At 52.6% G+C, this 15,174-nt stretch overlaps 6 protein-coding genes across 6 annotated transcripts; 2 read left to right on the top strand and 4 right to left on the bottom strand.

The window, feature by feature from the left end:
* Nucleotides 1-472: 472 nt before the first annotated feature.
* On the top strand, nt 473-3,916 carry LAESUDRAFT_751021 (glycoside hydrolase family 10 protein; the record flags this gene model as incomplete). Its single annotated transcript, XM_040911642.1, has 14 exons — nt 473-512; nt 730-891; nt 1,071-1,108; nt 1,255-1,305; nt 1,431-1,618; nt 1,737-1,821; nt 1,986-2,202; nt 2,303-2,537; nt 2,772-2,916; nt 2,971-3,061; nt 3,165-3,173; nt 3,295-3,315; nt 3,439-3,686; nt 3,737-3,916. The coding sequence occupies 14 exons, from the start codon at nt 473-475 to the stop codon at nt 3,914-3,916; spliced, it is 1,710 nt and encodes a 569-aa protein (XP_040762363.1).
* A 363-nt stretch (nt 3,917-4,279) lies between these two features.
* LAESUDRAFT_727795 (uncharacterized protein) lies at nt 4,280-6,323 on the bottom strand. The gene is made up of 3 exons (XM_040909291.1): nt 5,934-6,323; nt 4,860-5,880; nt 4,280-4,798 (listed from the first exon to the last, which is right to left on the bottom strand). The coding sequence occupies exons 1-3, from the start codon at nt 6,149-6,151 to the stop codon at nt 4,520-4,522; spliced, it is 1,518 nt and encodes a 505-aa protein (XP_040762362.1). The 5' UTR covers nt 6,152-6,323; the 3' UTR covers nt 4,280-4,519.
* Nucleotides 6,324-6,489: 166 nt separating this feature from the next.
* LAESUDRAFT_760911 (farnesyl-diphosphate synthase) lies at nt 6,490-7,791 on the top strand (the record flags this gene model as incomplete). The annotated part of the gene is made up of 5 exons (XM_040912827.1): nt 6,490-6,621; nt 6,673-6,810; nt 6,865-7,068; nt 7,120-7,208; nt 7,266-7,791. The coding sequence occupies 5 exons, from the start codon at nt 6,490-6,492 to the stop codon at nt 7,789-7,791; spliced, it is 1,089 nt and encodes a 362-aa protein (XP_040762361.1).
* A 134-nt stretch (nt 7,792-7,925) lies between these two features.
* On the bottom strand, nt 7,926-9,856 carry LAESUDRAFT_784785 (glycoside hydrolase family 10 protein; the record flags this gene model as incomplete). The annotated part of the gene is made up of 9 exons (XM_040913875.1): nt 7,926-8,350; nt 8,402-8,458; nt 8,511-8,815; nt 8,894-9,040; nt 9,095-9,115; nt 9,176-9,177; nt 9,244-9,370; nt 9,425-9,515; nt 9,587-9,856. The coding sequence occupies 9 exons, from the start codon at nt 9,854-9,856 to the stop codon at nt 8,288-8,290; spliced, it is 1,083 nt and encodes a 360-aa protein (XP_040762360.1). The 3' UTR covers nt 7,926-8,287.
* Nucleotides 9,857-10,759: 903 nt separating this feature from the next.
* LAESUDRAFT_744225 (glycoside hydrolase family 10 protein) lies at nt 10,760-12,563 on the bottom strand (the record flags this gene model as incomplete). Its single annotated transcript, XM_040911299.1, has 8 exons — nt 10,760-11,093; nt 11,149-11,205; nt 11,260-11,564; nt 11,619-11,765; nt 11,813-11,833; nt 11,964-12,092; nt 12,147-12,237; nt 12,294-12,563. 8 exons carry the CDS (start codon nt 12,561-12,563, stop codon nt 11,031-11,033), a joined length of 1,083 nt encoding a protein of 360 aa, XP_040762359.1. The 3' UTR covers nt 10,760-11,030.
* A 773-nt stretch (nt 12,564-13,336) lies between these two features.
* Nucleotides 13,337-15,163, bottom strand: LAESUDRAFT_727790 (asparaginase). Its single transcript, XM_040909290.1, has 5 exons — nt 14,645-15,163; nt 14,532-14,584; nt 13,870-14,466; nt 13,663-13,813; nt 13,337-13,604 (listed from the first exon to the last, which is right to left on the bottom strand). The coding sequence occupies exons 1-5, from the start codon at nt 14,895-14,897 to the stop codon at nt 13,507-13,509; spliced, it is 1,152 nt and encodes a 383-aa protein (XP_040762358.1). The 5' UTR covers nt 14,898-15,163; the 3' UTR covers nt 13,337-13,506.
* Between the last annotated feature and the right edge of the window lie 11 nt (nt 15,164-15,174).

Raw genomic sequence — 15,174 nt, 5'->3', positions numbered from 1 at the left:
TTTCAGACTTAGTTACGGCACGCTAGTACGATGGTCCACATTAGCCGCCACACAAAACGCGACGCTCAATGTGTTCTCCGAATTTCTCACCAATATCTTGCCATGAAATTGAGGCACATTACGCAAGGTGAACGTTCTAACCGCAAGGATTTCTGCTGACATTGTCGGAATCAGGGTTGCGAATTTTGCTATGGTCCCACTCAATAATTTAGGCAAGTTCCGCTCAGCTAGTTGTTTGCCACTTCATTATTTTGGACGCTGGCTACCTGAATGAAGCGAATATGAAAATCATGGGTCAATGTATGCAACCTGTCGCATCCAAGCCGATCACGCTGCTTACGGTATGCTTCTCCTGTTTGGGCCGGACGAGTCATTGTTACTGACATCAGCATAACAGAAGAATCAAGCCATACGCTGCTCTAGATAGCAGAGCGCTTGATTTTATGGCTGACGGACAACATGCTACTTTGTCATGTGGGACTTGAAACACAAGCGGCGCCTGATGCTCAGCTGTGCGTGGTACATTACCACCGGGAGAGCAATGAATGAATAAAGATCTGTTGAATAGGCGATGGTGAAACTGACCTTCGAGAATTACACCTTCTCGAGACATCCGCATGAGACCGTTAACATACATACCATGGATTTAGGTGGGCTCAGAAACCTGTCAACTAACGCTTTGAGCTGATATACCGTATTTGGCCTGGCCTACAACAACTATCGCAATAGATCGTGATATCTGTAAACTAATGTCCGACTCCGTCGTTAAAAGCCATTTAGGACAGTGCGATGGCGGAATTCTCCGTTCTGTTGGAACTTGCATTGGCGTTTCAGCTGGGGTTGGCCTGCTCTCGCTGAGGTTTCAGGTTTATGGTCCGCAAGCTATCTTTTGTGAGTCGAACCTGACTCTCTGATGGTTTCTGATGCACGTAGACGAATACGGATCTCCCCGTTTTCGTAGCGCTTGTGTCTGAATGCAAGCGGGCAGTCCTGTCACCCATCACTCATGGGCCTTACGTGCTGTGGCCGCCTAAATGCCCCTAGAAAATTCTGGCTTGTTGCACCCGTAGGGTATTCTCATATGAAATTCGCGACCCGCCCGAACAAAGTAAGTTTAGCGACGCCGCGGTTGACGGATCGCTCAGTTGATCGCGCTCTTTTTCCACCTTCCCGGTGAAAGTTGACTCGCTAAAGACTCTGTTTAAACGCGCGCTATGAATCCATGCGAGCAATATATCCTAATCAATTGTCTAGGAGGCGCTGATTGAAACAAACCCCCTGCAAATTTGCAGGCTGCGATCATTGGTAGGTTCTCCTCTCTGGCTTACGGAAAGAGCCATTGATAGACCGCCGCTCGTACGAGGACTCCCTTCCGGGGCTCGTCGTTTCTTTATCAGTGTTCCACCGTTCTCACTACTTGTTGCAATTAGGAATATCGCCAATCGGAGCCTTCCCCTGAAGGAGCTCGCCTGTCTGCAAGGGTTGTCCTATACGCAATGGAGAGCTCCTTGCTCGGAGATACCGCAAATGGCAAGCACTTGCCGTTGCAATGGTCATGCTCGCCAAAGGATGGAGCCGCGTGCTTTAGCTACTCAGGATCTACGAGTGCATCAAAAATGTAGGGTAAAATATAAGTCTGCTGATCGCACGTTTAAGGCCTGAAAGCATTGGGATTGCTAGTTTCTACAGTCACTTCTTCCGCTCTTCGACGACCGGTTGTATCCGTCCTTGACCAGACTTGGAGGTTTTACTAGACTTGTTCAAGGCCTACAGAAGCTATCAGAAAGAGTCTACGTAGAAAGTGATCAAAGAAGCCGCTCGGTACCGATGCAATGGCCTGGACCACTGCCCTGGCGCCACGCGAAGCTGACCTAACATTGGCTGATGCAACAACTTTCGAAGAGGCAAGAGGCGCACATATTTCACATGGCGCTCACTGAGCGTTGTGATGCCTTCATGCTACGTGTCATCCGCCGGACGCATAGGAACGTTTTTGGTCACTTGGGTCTTTGGCTCTTGTATACGGGACTGAGATCAGAATCCGGATGATCCAGAGGTGTGTAGATCTTCGACGTCGACAGAAGGCTCTCTATCGGCATTCGCCCGCCATTGATCAGAACAAATGGGACCACATCTTTGGTGCGAGCTCGGCGTTGCCACCCGGACCGCCCTTTATGAGGGATAGTCTCGGGTACATTGAACGTAAGTCGTGCCATGTCCATGTCTCGGGAGCACTTGCACAAGTGTTAACATCGATTCCCGGCTTGCTCACCTTCAACCTGTCAGCTGTACATCTTCACAGTAACAGTATTGAAGATGATACTGCGGCTCTTCGTGAGCAACTCGTTACTCACGAAAGGTGTATTGGAGTCCTGGACTGAAGACTGCGTCGATACTATGAGGGCCTTCGAGGAATGTCAAGCACGGTCAATCCGCTCCGATGGCCACGAGATACTCATGTCTGAGATATCTACTGTCATGGTTTTCTGGGCAGCTTCCACTAGGAGGCAGGCCGCGACTCCGAGTCGGATACACGGGTTCACCGTGCCTAGTATGCATCCTGAAGGCGCCATCCTCGTACGAGACATCTGAAAAGGTCCAAGCAGCCAGTATCAATACAATGCACTTTCGATGAGGTCCCGAGTGGCCTTTGCCCACGTCAAGCAAACGTGGCGCTGACCGTGTTGGCTAAGTTAAGGGAGTCAACGCCTTTCCACAGACCGCTACCGCTGTGACTATCATGCTTCCCACTGCTACTGTTATTGTCCCAGGACTCGACTTTCGAGCAAAACCCGCTGGAAAGCTGTACTTGGAACGGCGACGGACAACTCAGAACTCAACGACACGGCCTATGATCACATCCTGGACAGCGTTCTGCAGTTCGGTGCACTCACCGCCGACAACAGCATAAAATGGGTGCGCATTGCAGTTGATCACAAGCGACCTGACTTGCTGACATCCAGTTGGCAGGAATATTCGGAGCCTGAGCCGTTTGTATTCAATTTCACCGGAGGTGACCAGATCTCAGAACTGGCTCACGCAAACGGCATGCTCTTGAGAGGTAATAATCTTCGTTATTTTGTGAGGAGACTTGCATCAAGCTCATGCGAATTCGCTCAGGGCACAACTGTGAACCGCTTTTCTACGTTAACTTGTCACTACAGGGGACAAGTGTGAGTCCTGCGCGCGTTTCAGGTGTCACTCGCAGGCGCTAACTGCTCTTTTTTAAGCTGTATGTGTTTTACCTGCGCGTTCTCAAGGTTTGGGACTAAGTTCGTATTCACCCTTGAATAGATGCCTGGGACGTCGTCAACGGTTAGTGAATTGCTGCATGAAACTTCACATAGTCTAAATCCCATCTAAGATGCGTATTGTAGAGCCATTCAACGACAATGGGACGTATAGTGAAGATGTGATCTACAACTTGCCTGGGACAAGCTACATTTCCGCTTGCTCTGAGAGCAGTTCGGGCAGCAGACCCGTTTGCGAAGCTCTACATCAACGAGTATAACACAGAGTACACAGGTACGATGATGTCGATTCATGAGAATCTCGCGACGGTAGTCTCATGGACTTCACACCAGGGGCCAAAATCGACGGCCCTGCTTAATCTGGTGAAAAAGCTTCAGGCAGACAACGTCCCGATCGATGCCGTCTGCTTTCAATGCCACTTCACCCTCGGCGAGGTTCCCACCGATCTTATCCAAATCCAGCAGTACGCCGCGCTCGGGATCAGATTTGCCTGGGTATCTGTATGGAGCTTCCGGCGACGGCCGAGATGTTTGAGCAGCAGAAGACTGATTACAACACCGTCGTCTCGGCATGCATGTCTGTCCCCGCCTGCGTAGGCGTCTCGGTGTGGGACTTCACTGACAAGATGCGCCACCTTTTAATCACCGATGAAGAATTGTTCTGAATGCGAGCCCTCCAGTAGTCATGGGTCTCGTTGACGTTCTTTGGTTGGGGCGATGCATCGCCGTGAGACGCCGTTCGTGTATTCTCTTCTGCGAAGCTTGACGAATTCTAACAAGCATGAGCAGAACCCGGTCAGGAAGCCTGCCTATGACGGCATTGTGACAGCTTTGGAGGACAGAACACTCTACTAGGTTCATCCCCGTCCAGGTCGATAACTCGTTACGGGATGGACTTACGGATCGGTCGCAAATCCAAGAGAATATTCGGCGGCGATGTGGCAGCACCTGTACCTTGATTGAACTATGCCAAAGCAGAAGACGGCGTCCGCTATACTCTCCGCATTTGATGTCAAACAAACTCTCCCTTCGATGCCATGGTTGGCGTTTCAAGGTGCAATAATGAAGATGTGAGAGTACACGAGGAGACGACGGGCAAGATATAGTACAACCGATTAGTAGGGAATATCCAAAGCATCGCGAGATGACCGCGCCATCGACCCAACGTTCGCATGGGATGTCCTGCACACCAATTATTTCCGGGTCTGAGTAGCGCCTGTTATGCAGAGGGCCGACAGTCCATGCTCGGTCGTCAGAGTACCAACCGATTATGGTGGAGGCACCGCATTCTGCACCACCGCCTTCAAGCGTCGTGTCAGACTATCTTCGTCGCCATGCGCGCTGTCACCATGATGTTTCTTGTCCAGACTGTCGTGCCTCCCCTGTGCGGGCTCCCATTGAGGAGGTATTGGCGAGTCATCAGACTTTGTGACTGTCGCTGGCTTCTGCTCCTCGCCGTCCCTCTGGATCCCCATCTCACCAGGCCCAACAGAGTCGACAGTTTCGATCAGGATGGCTATCCGTGTCCAGCGCCTGTAGCGCGTATACTATATGTTGTCCTCTCCACATGAGCAGACCGCAGCAATAACAGATATCAATGTAGCTGACCTTGCCCATCCCAGCCTTTGCATTGCCCCCTTCCCACTTGTTATCCGCATATACCCAGCCATCCACATCCGTAAAGATCTCTCCATCCTTTCTTTCTTCATTCTCACCTTCATCTTTCTCTTTCTCCTTCTCTCTGCTGCGCTCTGGGCTACCGCTCATGCTGACACTGCCCTCTCGAATCTTCCCTGCAGCTTTCAGCATCCTAGCAGCACTCGCCGATGCCGTTCCCGGAGCTTCGTCCTTCGGAAGCGGCTTCTCCACCCGGGCTGCTGCCTCGCCCTCGCGGTGTAGCCCAACGCGCCACTCCGGCTCTGCCCACTTCCACCGGGCAATGCGCTTCACACGCGCGCCGTCAGGCCCGGGCATGTAGATTGTTGTAGATGCAGGGAGTGCAAAGGTTGCGGGAGGCGCGACTGGCTGTAGGGACGCAGAGCACCATGACGGTCGCTCGTTTGGCAGAAGAGCGGCAGTCCAGTCAAGCCCCACCCACCAGCGCTGGTTTTCATATATGGTGAACAGGAATCGCACGATTTCTGCTGGCTGATGAGAGTCGGACGTGGGGGTGGCGGTCGCCGAGACGGTCGCATTCGTCGGACTACTGGAGGAAACGGCTTGGGGTGCGAAAGGCTGTCCACATAGGTATGCCCATAACCGGTAGATAGCCCAGCGAATGTATGCGCTGCGCCAAAGAGCACGTCGCACGAGCGCCGCCCAACGGGCGCGCCAGGTGAGCACAATCGTTCCGAGGACAGCAAGCAACACACGCAGCCGTACGAGGCGGGTTAGTACCAGATATGGAACGTAAAGGAGTCCGAATATGCGCAAGAGCACGAGTGCGGGCAACGATTGAGATGGGACTTGTGGCGGTGTAAGAATAGCAGGCAGGAGGGAATGTATGATCGTCAAGTCGCTGATTGCCTGCTGCAGATTTTCTTCTGTCATGACGTGAAGTTCAGACTCAGGTTTTGGTCTTCTCTTTGCGATGAGTAGAGTCAGGAGGATCGCGAAGGGGAGCATATACCTTCCCGACTCAAGTCAGTGAACAGAACAGATGCAGACCTGCATACCACATACCTGAGGCCAGGCTCTGCCAGCAAGCATATCGCCCACAACGCAGCAATGGCAATCCAGCTGTCCTCCCATGATGATTTCCAACTCAATACAAGCGCAAGACGACGGATCCTCGCAATATAGGGTGCTAGGCCAACTAGAGCTGTGATGAGGGGTGATGGAAGGGTGTTGAGGAACTCGACTAGAGAGGGCTGGCTGCTGTTCTCAGTTGAGGTCGACATCGTGTGGCTGTTTGAGGTGGATGTGACGGTACCGACAGCATCTGTGGATGCTCCGTCGCCGCACGCGACAAGGAAGGGGATAGATCATCCGCATGCGGCCGGACGCTCTTCTCCAATAAGCGAAGACGGCCGTCTGAACTTTGCGCTATGAAGTTTCTACAATCCAATTCCCTGCTTGCATGAAACGTTGTAGTTCGGGCGTCGGATTCAATCGTGTCGGACGATAAGTGGACGATCGATATGAGACCATAGTCGGACCACCTTTGAGAGTCCATATTTCCTTCGAAGCCAGCTTTCTCCACACCCCCACCCATTCTCTTCACCGCACCTCGTCCGAAATGTCCAAGGCCGACGCGAAAGCACAGAAGAAGCAGAAGTTTGAGGCCGTCTTCCCGGTCTTGCGGGATGAGCTGATAGCCTACATAACCAACCAGGGCATGCCCGAGGATGCAATTCATTGGTTCCACAAGGTACGACGTTTCAATTGCGCAGCTTAAATCGATTCTCACACTGCCATGTAGAACCTGGATTACAATGTCCCGGGTGGCAAGCTCAACCGTGGTCTTTCTGTCGTGGACACCGTCGAAATACTCAAAGGTGGGGCGCTCTCTGACGATGAGTACTTCAAGGCTGCGACGCTCGGCTGGTGCGTCGAGCTGGTACGTTGCCGCCATTGACGCTCTTGTGAGCGACTCGCTGAGCTTTTGTGACAGCTACAAGCCTTTTTCCTGGTCTCGGACGACATGATGGACCAGTCGGTAACGCGCCGCGGGCAGCCGTGCTACTATCGACTCGAAAGCGTCGACCTGATCGCCATCAACGACTCGTTCATGCTCGAGGGGAGCATCTACCACCTCCTCAAGACTCATTTCCGCGCCGAGCCGTACTATGTCTATCTCCTCGATCTCTTCCACGAGGTGTGTGGCGCAGCCTGACTGACTGTATGCGTGGTACTGAACTTTTCCTAGATAACATTCAAGACGGAGATTGGCCAGTTGATTGACCTAATCACGGCCCCCGAGGACCACGTCGACCTGGGCAAGTTCTCGTTGAACAAGTGCGTTGCACCCACATCGCCTCTGTGACAGTGCCACTCACGTCTCCCCTCCCGCAGACACCAGCTGATCGTCATTTACAAGACGGCGTACTACTCGTTCTACCTGCCTGTCGCCCTCGCGATGTACATGTGCGGCATCCCGCATGCGTCCGGGTCGTCGGATCCCTATGAGCTCGCGCGCTCGATCCTGATCCCGCTCGGCGAGTACTTCCAGGTTCAAGACGACTTCCTCGACTACGGGGGCACGCCGGAGCAGATTGGCAAGATCGGCACGGACATCATTGATAACAAGTGTTCGTGGTGCATCAACACGGCGCTCGCTCGCGCGACGCCCGAGCAGCGTGCGGTGCTAGATGAGAACTACGGCCGCAAAGACCCGGCAGCTGAGGCGCGCGTCAAGGCGATCTATGAGGAAGTTGGTGTCAGAAAGATCTATGAGGAGTATGAAGAGGGATCTTACAAGCGCGTCATGAGTCTCATCGAGACAATTCCGGAGAACCCGCTGGAGCCAGAGGGAGGTATTGCGCTGAAGAGGGAGGTATTCAAGAGCTTCTTGAATAAGATTTACAAGAGGCAAAAGTGAGTTCAGTGGGCCTGAAAGGATCTTCAATTGTATTTTACAGGATTGCTGCTGCATCTCTTGATAGATTGTATACCTGGATCTTCCCTACATGCATGTTAGGATAAGCTGATGTTTCCAATGCTGACAATATCACGGTGGGTTCGAAAGCAGGCTCCTTCACAGCCGACTTCGAGAGTCACTGTAACTTTGCCAAAAGGCTTGGAAAAGGCCCATTTTCCACCTTCCCTGGGCAGTAATCCGTGCCCAACTGCCTTTTTTGACTCACAACACTATATGCTGTCGCACCAGGGGAAATTCAATGAAGATCCACACATTTCCATATGTTTCGCACCGCAGGAATCGGTACTTTCTTTGCAGTGAACGGCGCCTGAGTCATCCAACCGTGCCACAATGAGCTTCCACACCATTTTATTCCGAACGCAACTGATCGTTGGCACCTGCACCCAACAACCATGCCAACTTATACAGATGGAATGCAACGATATCGACATTTCGGCTACAGAGAACCACCTTCGAAGGCAATTGCAATGCCATCAAATGCAGGCTTCGGTTCGTAGTTCTGTAAAAAGGTGGTTACTAATCGTTCACACGAATAGAAAAAATGATGTACAGAGTCGTATGGGCACGCAGCTCCATAGCCCGAGAAGGTGTCGGGAATCCAAGAGTACTATCAACAATCGTAAGCATCTGAGGCTCCCACCACACAGCAGAACCCATACCTTGTCAGTCCAGTCCCACACTGTAACGCCCTTGCAAGCTGAGACCTGCATGCAAGCATTGACAACGGTGTAGTAGTCGCTCTTCTGCTGCTCAAGCAAGGCCGCCGTCTCTGGCAGCTCCATGCGGATGTCCAGCTCGGTGATGGCGAACTCAAGACCGAGGTCGGCATACGCCTGGAAGTTCTCGACGAGCGTCGTCGGGACCTCACCGACGATGAAGTGGGATTCCATTCCGACGCCGTCGATGGGTACGTCGTCTGCCTGAAGCTGCTTGATGAGGGTCTGCAAGGCCGTCGACTTGGTACCTGCGAAAAGAAACCCCGCAACGGATGCTCAATGTCGCTTGCCAGGCATAGCATATCAGTAAGTCGGTCGATGCTGACCTGTGTACTCAATGTTGTAGTCGTTGATGTAGAGCTTCGCGTTGGGGTCGGCCTCGCGGGCAGACGTCAAAGCAATCGAGATGTAGCTGTCGCCGAGGGTGTCGTAGAACACGTCCTCGCGCATCGAACCATCATCGTTCAGAGGCTCTGGGTTTCAAATTAGCATGTCGCCGTAGCCATAGAATGATCATGGATACTGACCGTTGATAACGTCCCATGCGTCTACACAGAATTAGTCATCGAGTTCGAGAAACGCGACGATCGGACCAAAGAATGACGTACACCTGAAGGAGAGTAGTGGTGTGAACAACTCATTTGTCTTCTGTTGGCAGGGTGATGGAAACACTCACACTTGTCCCTTGTAATGTCCGACCAAGGTCGAGACGTGCGTTTGGATGACCGCGGTCAGGCCGGTGGCGTTGTAGTCGTTGTCCGTGACCCAGTCTGGGAGCTGCTCGTACCACACGCAGTTGTGCCCTTATGCGCGACAATCAATGTCAAGCAGCGATGACGCCGGCGCATGCAAATCACCTCGAAGGTACATGCCATATTGCTTCGCAAGGGCGGCAATGGTATCGCCATCGGTGAATGTGAACGTGCCAGCCTCCGGCTCTGTCGCATCCTACGATGGCCAGGCAATGCCAGCAAAAAAGTCAATAATCGGCTGAATAACACATAGATCGAAGAACAAACCCATTTCATGCTGTTCTCCGGAGTGAGCTGCCCAAAGTGCTCATAGTTCTCCATGATGCCCGTGTACGTCGTGTCATCAAGCTCATTGACATCAGTAGCAGTTCCAAAGTAAAGCTTTCCAGCATTGGTAGCCAGATAGTTCAGCCCTTGCACATTCGACGTCGCGGTTGGCAGAGCAGTGGACGCTGTAGTAGTGGCCTGAGGCACCGCAGCCACGAAGTGCGATGACAAGAGTGCTGCGAGGACGAAAGAAACTAGCGAAGACTGCATCATGCGATAATGAAACGAGACTGCTTGCGGGGTTGCTGGGTAGTAGAAGGCCATGAGCATGTCTTAAATACCTCGAGTATGTCGCCCCGAATTAAAACAGCATTTACCCAATTGGCTCGGTGATGCTGTTGCCGACCGTGCAGGGTGACCGTGCATGAGGCGCACATGCAGAGAGCCCGAACGATGGACGCAGATCATCCGCCTGTATGACCATGCGTGCAGAAGGGGTAGGCCATTCCATAAAATGCTTCCGGAGCTAGGAAGACGCGTCTATGGACAGTGTCTATGGCCCTTTGCAAATCCGGACGTCGTGTTGCCGACCGGTCAGAAGCTTTGTCAAGCGAGAACACGTCGTCTTCAAGTTTCTGCCAGCCTCACTCGTCAATTGAGTCTCGGTGGCGATCGTTGGTGGAAACTGTTGCGAGCAGAGTGCCATCTCAATATAGCATCGACGTACACCTGTACCTATCGATTTCCATGCCGATACGTTCACCGACACTAATGCGGACTCGGTCACATTAGCTCGTCCACCGACAATTCCGAATATACAAATACCTTCACGAAGCCTTGTGAGTTCTTGAGTATATAGTATTATCACGCTTCTGGTCCAGGGCGAAGGCTTTGTCACGAGCTAATTCGATTTGAGATGCAATTGACGGGTGAGCATAAGGGAATGACGGTAGCACAAGCTCGGGGAAACTGAACAGGACGTGAGAAGGGGGTATGATCTGCATACTGACCCTCTTTGTTCAGACCTCGGAAATATGTACCCGCCCTGATGGTCATAGTCGATGTGATCCGTCGGTCGCATTCTGATGGCGAAGAGTTAATGGAAACTGCACGGCCATGCATCAGCTGAGCAGTGCGGCTTCCCCGACTGGTCTCGATGTCTGTCAGATGCTTGTGGGATGGGAAAGGCTGGGCATTGTTATGAGAGCCTCGACGGTGTCAGGTATGGGAAGTGGACAACAGCATCGCACATACTTTTGGGCTTTAAGCTTCAACAAAAAAGCTCATGCTGCCCACGGTGAAATTTAATATAGCAAGAGTAGACATAATCAGCTGGGACTGGACACGTCAGGCAGTCGGTTGTATCGCTCGTGCTCGGATTCTGTTCAAATGTCCTGAAGGCATACATCAAGACATACAAGAACGACCATTATGGAGACGCGTGTTAGATCGTTCCATTCTCGAACGCAATTGCGATCCCGTCAAACGCAGGCTTTCTCACGAAGTCCTAGACAGAGGGACGTTAGGGAGCTTGAACGCACATTGCGAAAGTGGAGACTCACCGCACTCCACGGGGTTGCCTCGCCATAGCCCGGAAAAGCCGAAGGAATCCACGAGTACTGAAGAAAGTTGGTCAGTGAAACATCGCGAACGACGGATGAGCGGACGATTACTTTGTCTGTCCAATCCCAAACTGTCACACCGACGCACTGCGAGACAGCCACGCAGGCTGACACGACAGTGTAGAAGTCTTGCTTCTGCTGCTCTAGCAACTCTGCGGTGGCTGGAAGTTCCATCCGTATATCGAGCTCCGTAACTGCGAATTCCAGGCCAAGTGCAGCGTATGCTTGGAAGTTCTCCACAAGGGTCGTGGGCACCTCACCGACGATGAAGTGGGACTCGAAGCCAACACCGTCGATGGGCACGCCATCTGCTTGTAGCTGCTTTATAAGGTTCTGCAGCGCGGTCGATTTCACGCCTGCGCAAACTGGTCAGCTGGGTCGCAGGTGGAAAGCCTCGTTCTGATACTGACCAACATACTCTGTGTTGTAATCGTTGATGTAAAGTTTGGCATTCGGGTCCGCCTCTCTTGCAGCTTGAAGCGCAATGGTAATATAGCTTTCTCCAAGGGTGTCATAAAAGACGTCCTCGCGGAATGTACCATTGTCGTTCAAGGGTTCTGCGCCAATCAGTCAGTTAGGTCGGGACAATGTGTGACAAAAGTACCATTTATGACGTCCCAAGCATCTATGTATGGGAACCAACAGATAATTGATTAGTATTATGTTTGTGTCGACATTTTGCATAGAAGTGACATACAGCTGAAAGCGGGCATTGTCAGACTAGCTACCAATCGCACTGACATTGATGATTACTCACACTTGACCCGCGAAATGGCCTACTAAGGTTCCAGTGTGATTGGCCACAACGTACGCAAGTTCAGGTGCGGTGTAGTTGTTCGCGGTCACCCAGTCGGGAAGCTCATCGTACCAGACACAGTTATGTCCTGAAGATTTGTGAGCGAGAAGTGCACATCCTCGCCAAATGCGTGCATCCAGACCTCGTAGGTACATGCCATTCGAATGCGCCAGGTTTGCAATAGTCTCAGCTTCCTCGAACGTCCAAACGCCTGGCTCTGGCTCGGTGTATTCCTGTAAAGCATGGCTTCGTCTCATGGTCATGACGGCTTATGATATGTGGCACTAACCCACTTCATTTCGTTTCCAGGAGTGATTTGGCCGAAATGCAGATAGTTCTCCATGATAGTTGTGTATGTCGTATCGTTCAGCTCGTCCACATCTGTAGCAGTTCCAAAGTACAGCTTTCCGGCATTCCTTGCGAGATAGTTCAACCCAGGTACCACTGCAGTAGCCGTCGGCAGAGCAGAACTAGTCGCCGTCGCCGTCTGCGGTAACGCGACCGCGCCTTGGAGGGAGGCAAATGCAGCCACAGCAGCAAGACGCGCGAGTTTCCCCATGATGAACATCTGAATCGCGGCGTTGGAATCAGATGGCATGCAATTGAAAGATGCTCACTTTTATACCTGGCTGCGCAGCACAGCGGGAGACCCTGACGGTGACTCTCTCATTGGCTATGGGTAGCCTACAAAACGTCTTACAAGCGAGCTCTGACGGTCCGTAGATGAGGGCACCAACAACGTGCTCGCGGGGCATCGTTACCGTTTCTCATCATGCTTCAATAATTCGCCGTGCCTTCGTGACCAAAGTCAGTGATTATTTCCACCAGCAGTGCTAACAATAGCACTCGAGTATTCTCAGACTGTAGTTCCCATGATCAACGACTTCGGTAAACCCGATGACGATGGATGGAAATATCGTCGGCGGACGTCGGTTGAAGTCCACGTACAGAAAGCATGCGGTTAATTGTGATCCATCCAAGGGAATCAGCGGACATTCTGAGAGCATTTTTGGGGAGAGCTGAGACTGACAATGTGCCATTGACTTGTAGAACCAAGGGGACGGGAGTTACCTCGGCACGACAACGCGGGACCGAGGACTAACGTTGGTCACGAGTGTCCGTCTCGCTGGGAACGGCCGAGGAAAGTCCCCAGCAATGCAGGGAGATTCTCCGGAAGAACGCCTATTTCAGAGGGCTGTTCAGTTCGTCTTTAGCGATGGACTGCGTGTCAAGCTTACTTCTCTGGGATTGCGAAGCTGCGAGCGGAATGAGCGAGTCAGCAATAGTGGCCCATCAGCAGACCCGTCGGTAGAGATATGTCCGTGCGGGACTGCACCCTCATGACATGCTAGCCAGCGGACGTCTCACGAAGTAGGTCGCGTTCCCACATACGAAATTGTACATCCTCACATGCCATATACTAGACAGAGTACGCGTTCGCTGGTCCCTGGCCAATGAGCAACAATGCCGTTGTCCTCGACGACACTCACATTTATTCTAATCTAATCCAGTTCATCGTCATCAAAGATCGCAGTCTTGGGGATGCCGTCTTCGCGCACGACGCCCCTGTACATTCCCGAACAGTTGAGGGGCATTGCCACTGTTATAAGATGGGTCAGTGCATTTATGCTGCAAGTTGGGATTGATTACCGACATACCGTTGCCTCGATTGTCCAGAGCGACGACACCACCCACCCCTCCATCACGACGTAGCTCTTCCACGCAGTGCTTCGCTGCCTTCTCAAGCGGCTCGTGCAGATACTTCATGCGACGTCCGATTGTGGAGGCTGTAGCGAGGCGAATGAAGTACTACTCAGAGAGCGTCAGCATCGCTAAACATAGTCATATGCGCTGCTGCAACCTACATCGCCGTCCCCGGTTCCGCTGACACCTACCGCGATCTTCGACCCTTTACCTGTAGCCTTCATCCAAGCCTTCCTGATCCAGCCCTCGACGTGCCACTCTTCCGCCCAGAAGCCTGCACCCATGTGCGGTGTGTCGCCGACGCGCCCTTCCAGCTTATTCGTACGACCGCCAGTCGAGGTGCAGGCAGCAATGCAGCCACGCTCGTCGAGAGCGACAGCGCCGACAGTACCAGTTGGAAGCTGATCCAGCAGTTCCTTTGGTACTTCCTCCTGATCATGTCCATCCTTCTCGCCAGGGAATGGCAATGGCTCCTCCGGCAAACCCAAGCCTCTCCTGTGCTCTCTCCAGCGCTGCTCTGTCCAGAAGTAGCTTGGATCAACCAGTTCAATACCAAGTACTTCGCCGAGCGCTTCTGCAGGGCTGCCAGATAGCATGGTGTGCGCAGCCGTCTCGGGGGACAAGTACAGTGCACGGGCAAGGTGTGAAGGATTGCGTGCTCGCGTCATTAGGGTAATGCCCATACCACGTCGAGTGGCCGGGACAGAAGGGTGCGTTGACGGTGGAACAGAAATCATGACGGAAGCTTCCAGCTCATTCTGAGTACAGATAATGGGTTATATGCGAATCGACCAATGAGTAAGAAGTCAGGACAGTGACTCACTTTACCGGCAACGTTGAACACGGCACCCTTGCCAGCATTGAACAGAGGACAGTCTTTCGGGGTCCATTAGGTCAAAGACGATGAATGCTATAGTCAAGGGGGGTTTTACTCACCCTCCATCGAAGATACCGCGGCAACAACCGCGTCCAACGCCTCTCCTCCAGAGCTGAGAACCTCATAGCCGGCCACTAAGGCCTTACTGAGCGCAGCCTTGTATTGAGCACGTAGCTCGGGGGTCGAGTGGCTTTTGTCCATGGTCCCTGCACCGCCATGAATCACGAGCGTGTAGCTCGCCTGTGCACGAGTAGCACGTCTCGTCGGCAGCAGAGGCAGTCGCTCATCCGAGGATGCATGCTCAGGTGCCATGATGGACGTCTGAGACAACTGAGGTGCCGATAATGGGGGCGATAGCTGCTATGAGTACCCTTCCGAAGCTCGAGTGCCTGCCCAGAGTTCTAGTAATGCCGACAACGCAGATAAGGAGTCCGGCATGTGCATGTGCGATTCCGTTCGGTATAGTAAAGCGTCACGGGCGACAAGCGAGTACCGAGTCTCTACCAACTAGCCGCTGGCGAGATGCATGTCTTCTCTGCTTTCGACGACGAGAGGAGCAAGGATAAACTACACGACTTTTGACTTGCAA

Source organism: Laetiporus sulphureus (genome assembly GCF_001632365.1).
Source record: "Laetiporus sulphureus 93-53 unplaced genomic scaffold LAESUscaffold_31, whole genome shotgun sequence".
Classification (NCBI taxonomy): domain Eukaryota; kingdom Fungi; phylum Basidiomycota; class Agaricomycetes; order Polyporales; family Laetiporaceae; genus Laetiporus; species Laetiporus sulphureus.
Note: the sequence above shows the minus strand (reverse complement) of the source record. Positions and strands in the feature narration are given on the sequence as shown.

Coding starts and splice junctions, on each gene's coding strand:
- LAESUDRAFT_727795 (XM_040909291.1), bottom strand. CDS start 6,151: ATGTCGACCTCAACTGAGAACAGCAGCCAGCCCTCTCTAGTCGAGTTC. Junction 5,881..5,933: donor CTGGCAGAGCCTGGCCTCAG/GTATGTGGTATG, acceptor TGAGTCGGGAAG/GTATATGCTCCCCTTCGCGA. Junction 4,799..4,859: donor CAAAGGCTGGGATGGGCAAG/GTCAGCTACATT, acceptor GACAACATATAG/TATACGCGCTACAGGCGCTG.
- LAESUDRAFT_727790 (XM_040909290.1), bottom strand. CDS start 14,897: ATGGCACCTGAGCATGCATCCTCGGATGAGCGACTGCCTCTGCTGCCG. Junction 14,585..14,644: donor CGCGGTATCTTCGATGGAGG/GTGAGTAAAACC, acceptor GGACCCCGAAAG/ACTGTCCTCTGTTCAATGCT. Junction 14,467..14,531: donor TGTTCAACGTTGCCGGTAAA/GTGAGTCACTGT, acceptor ATCTGTACTCAG/AATGAGCTGGAAGCTTCCGT.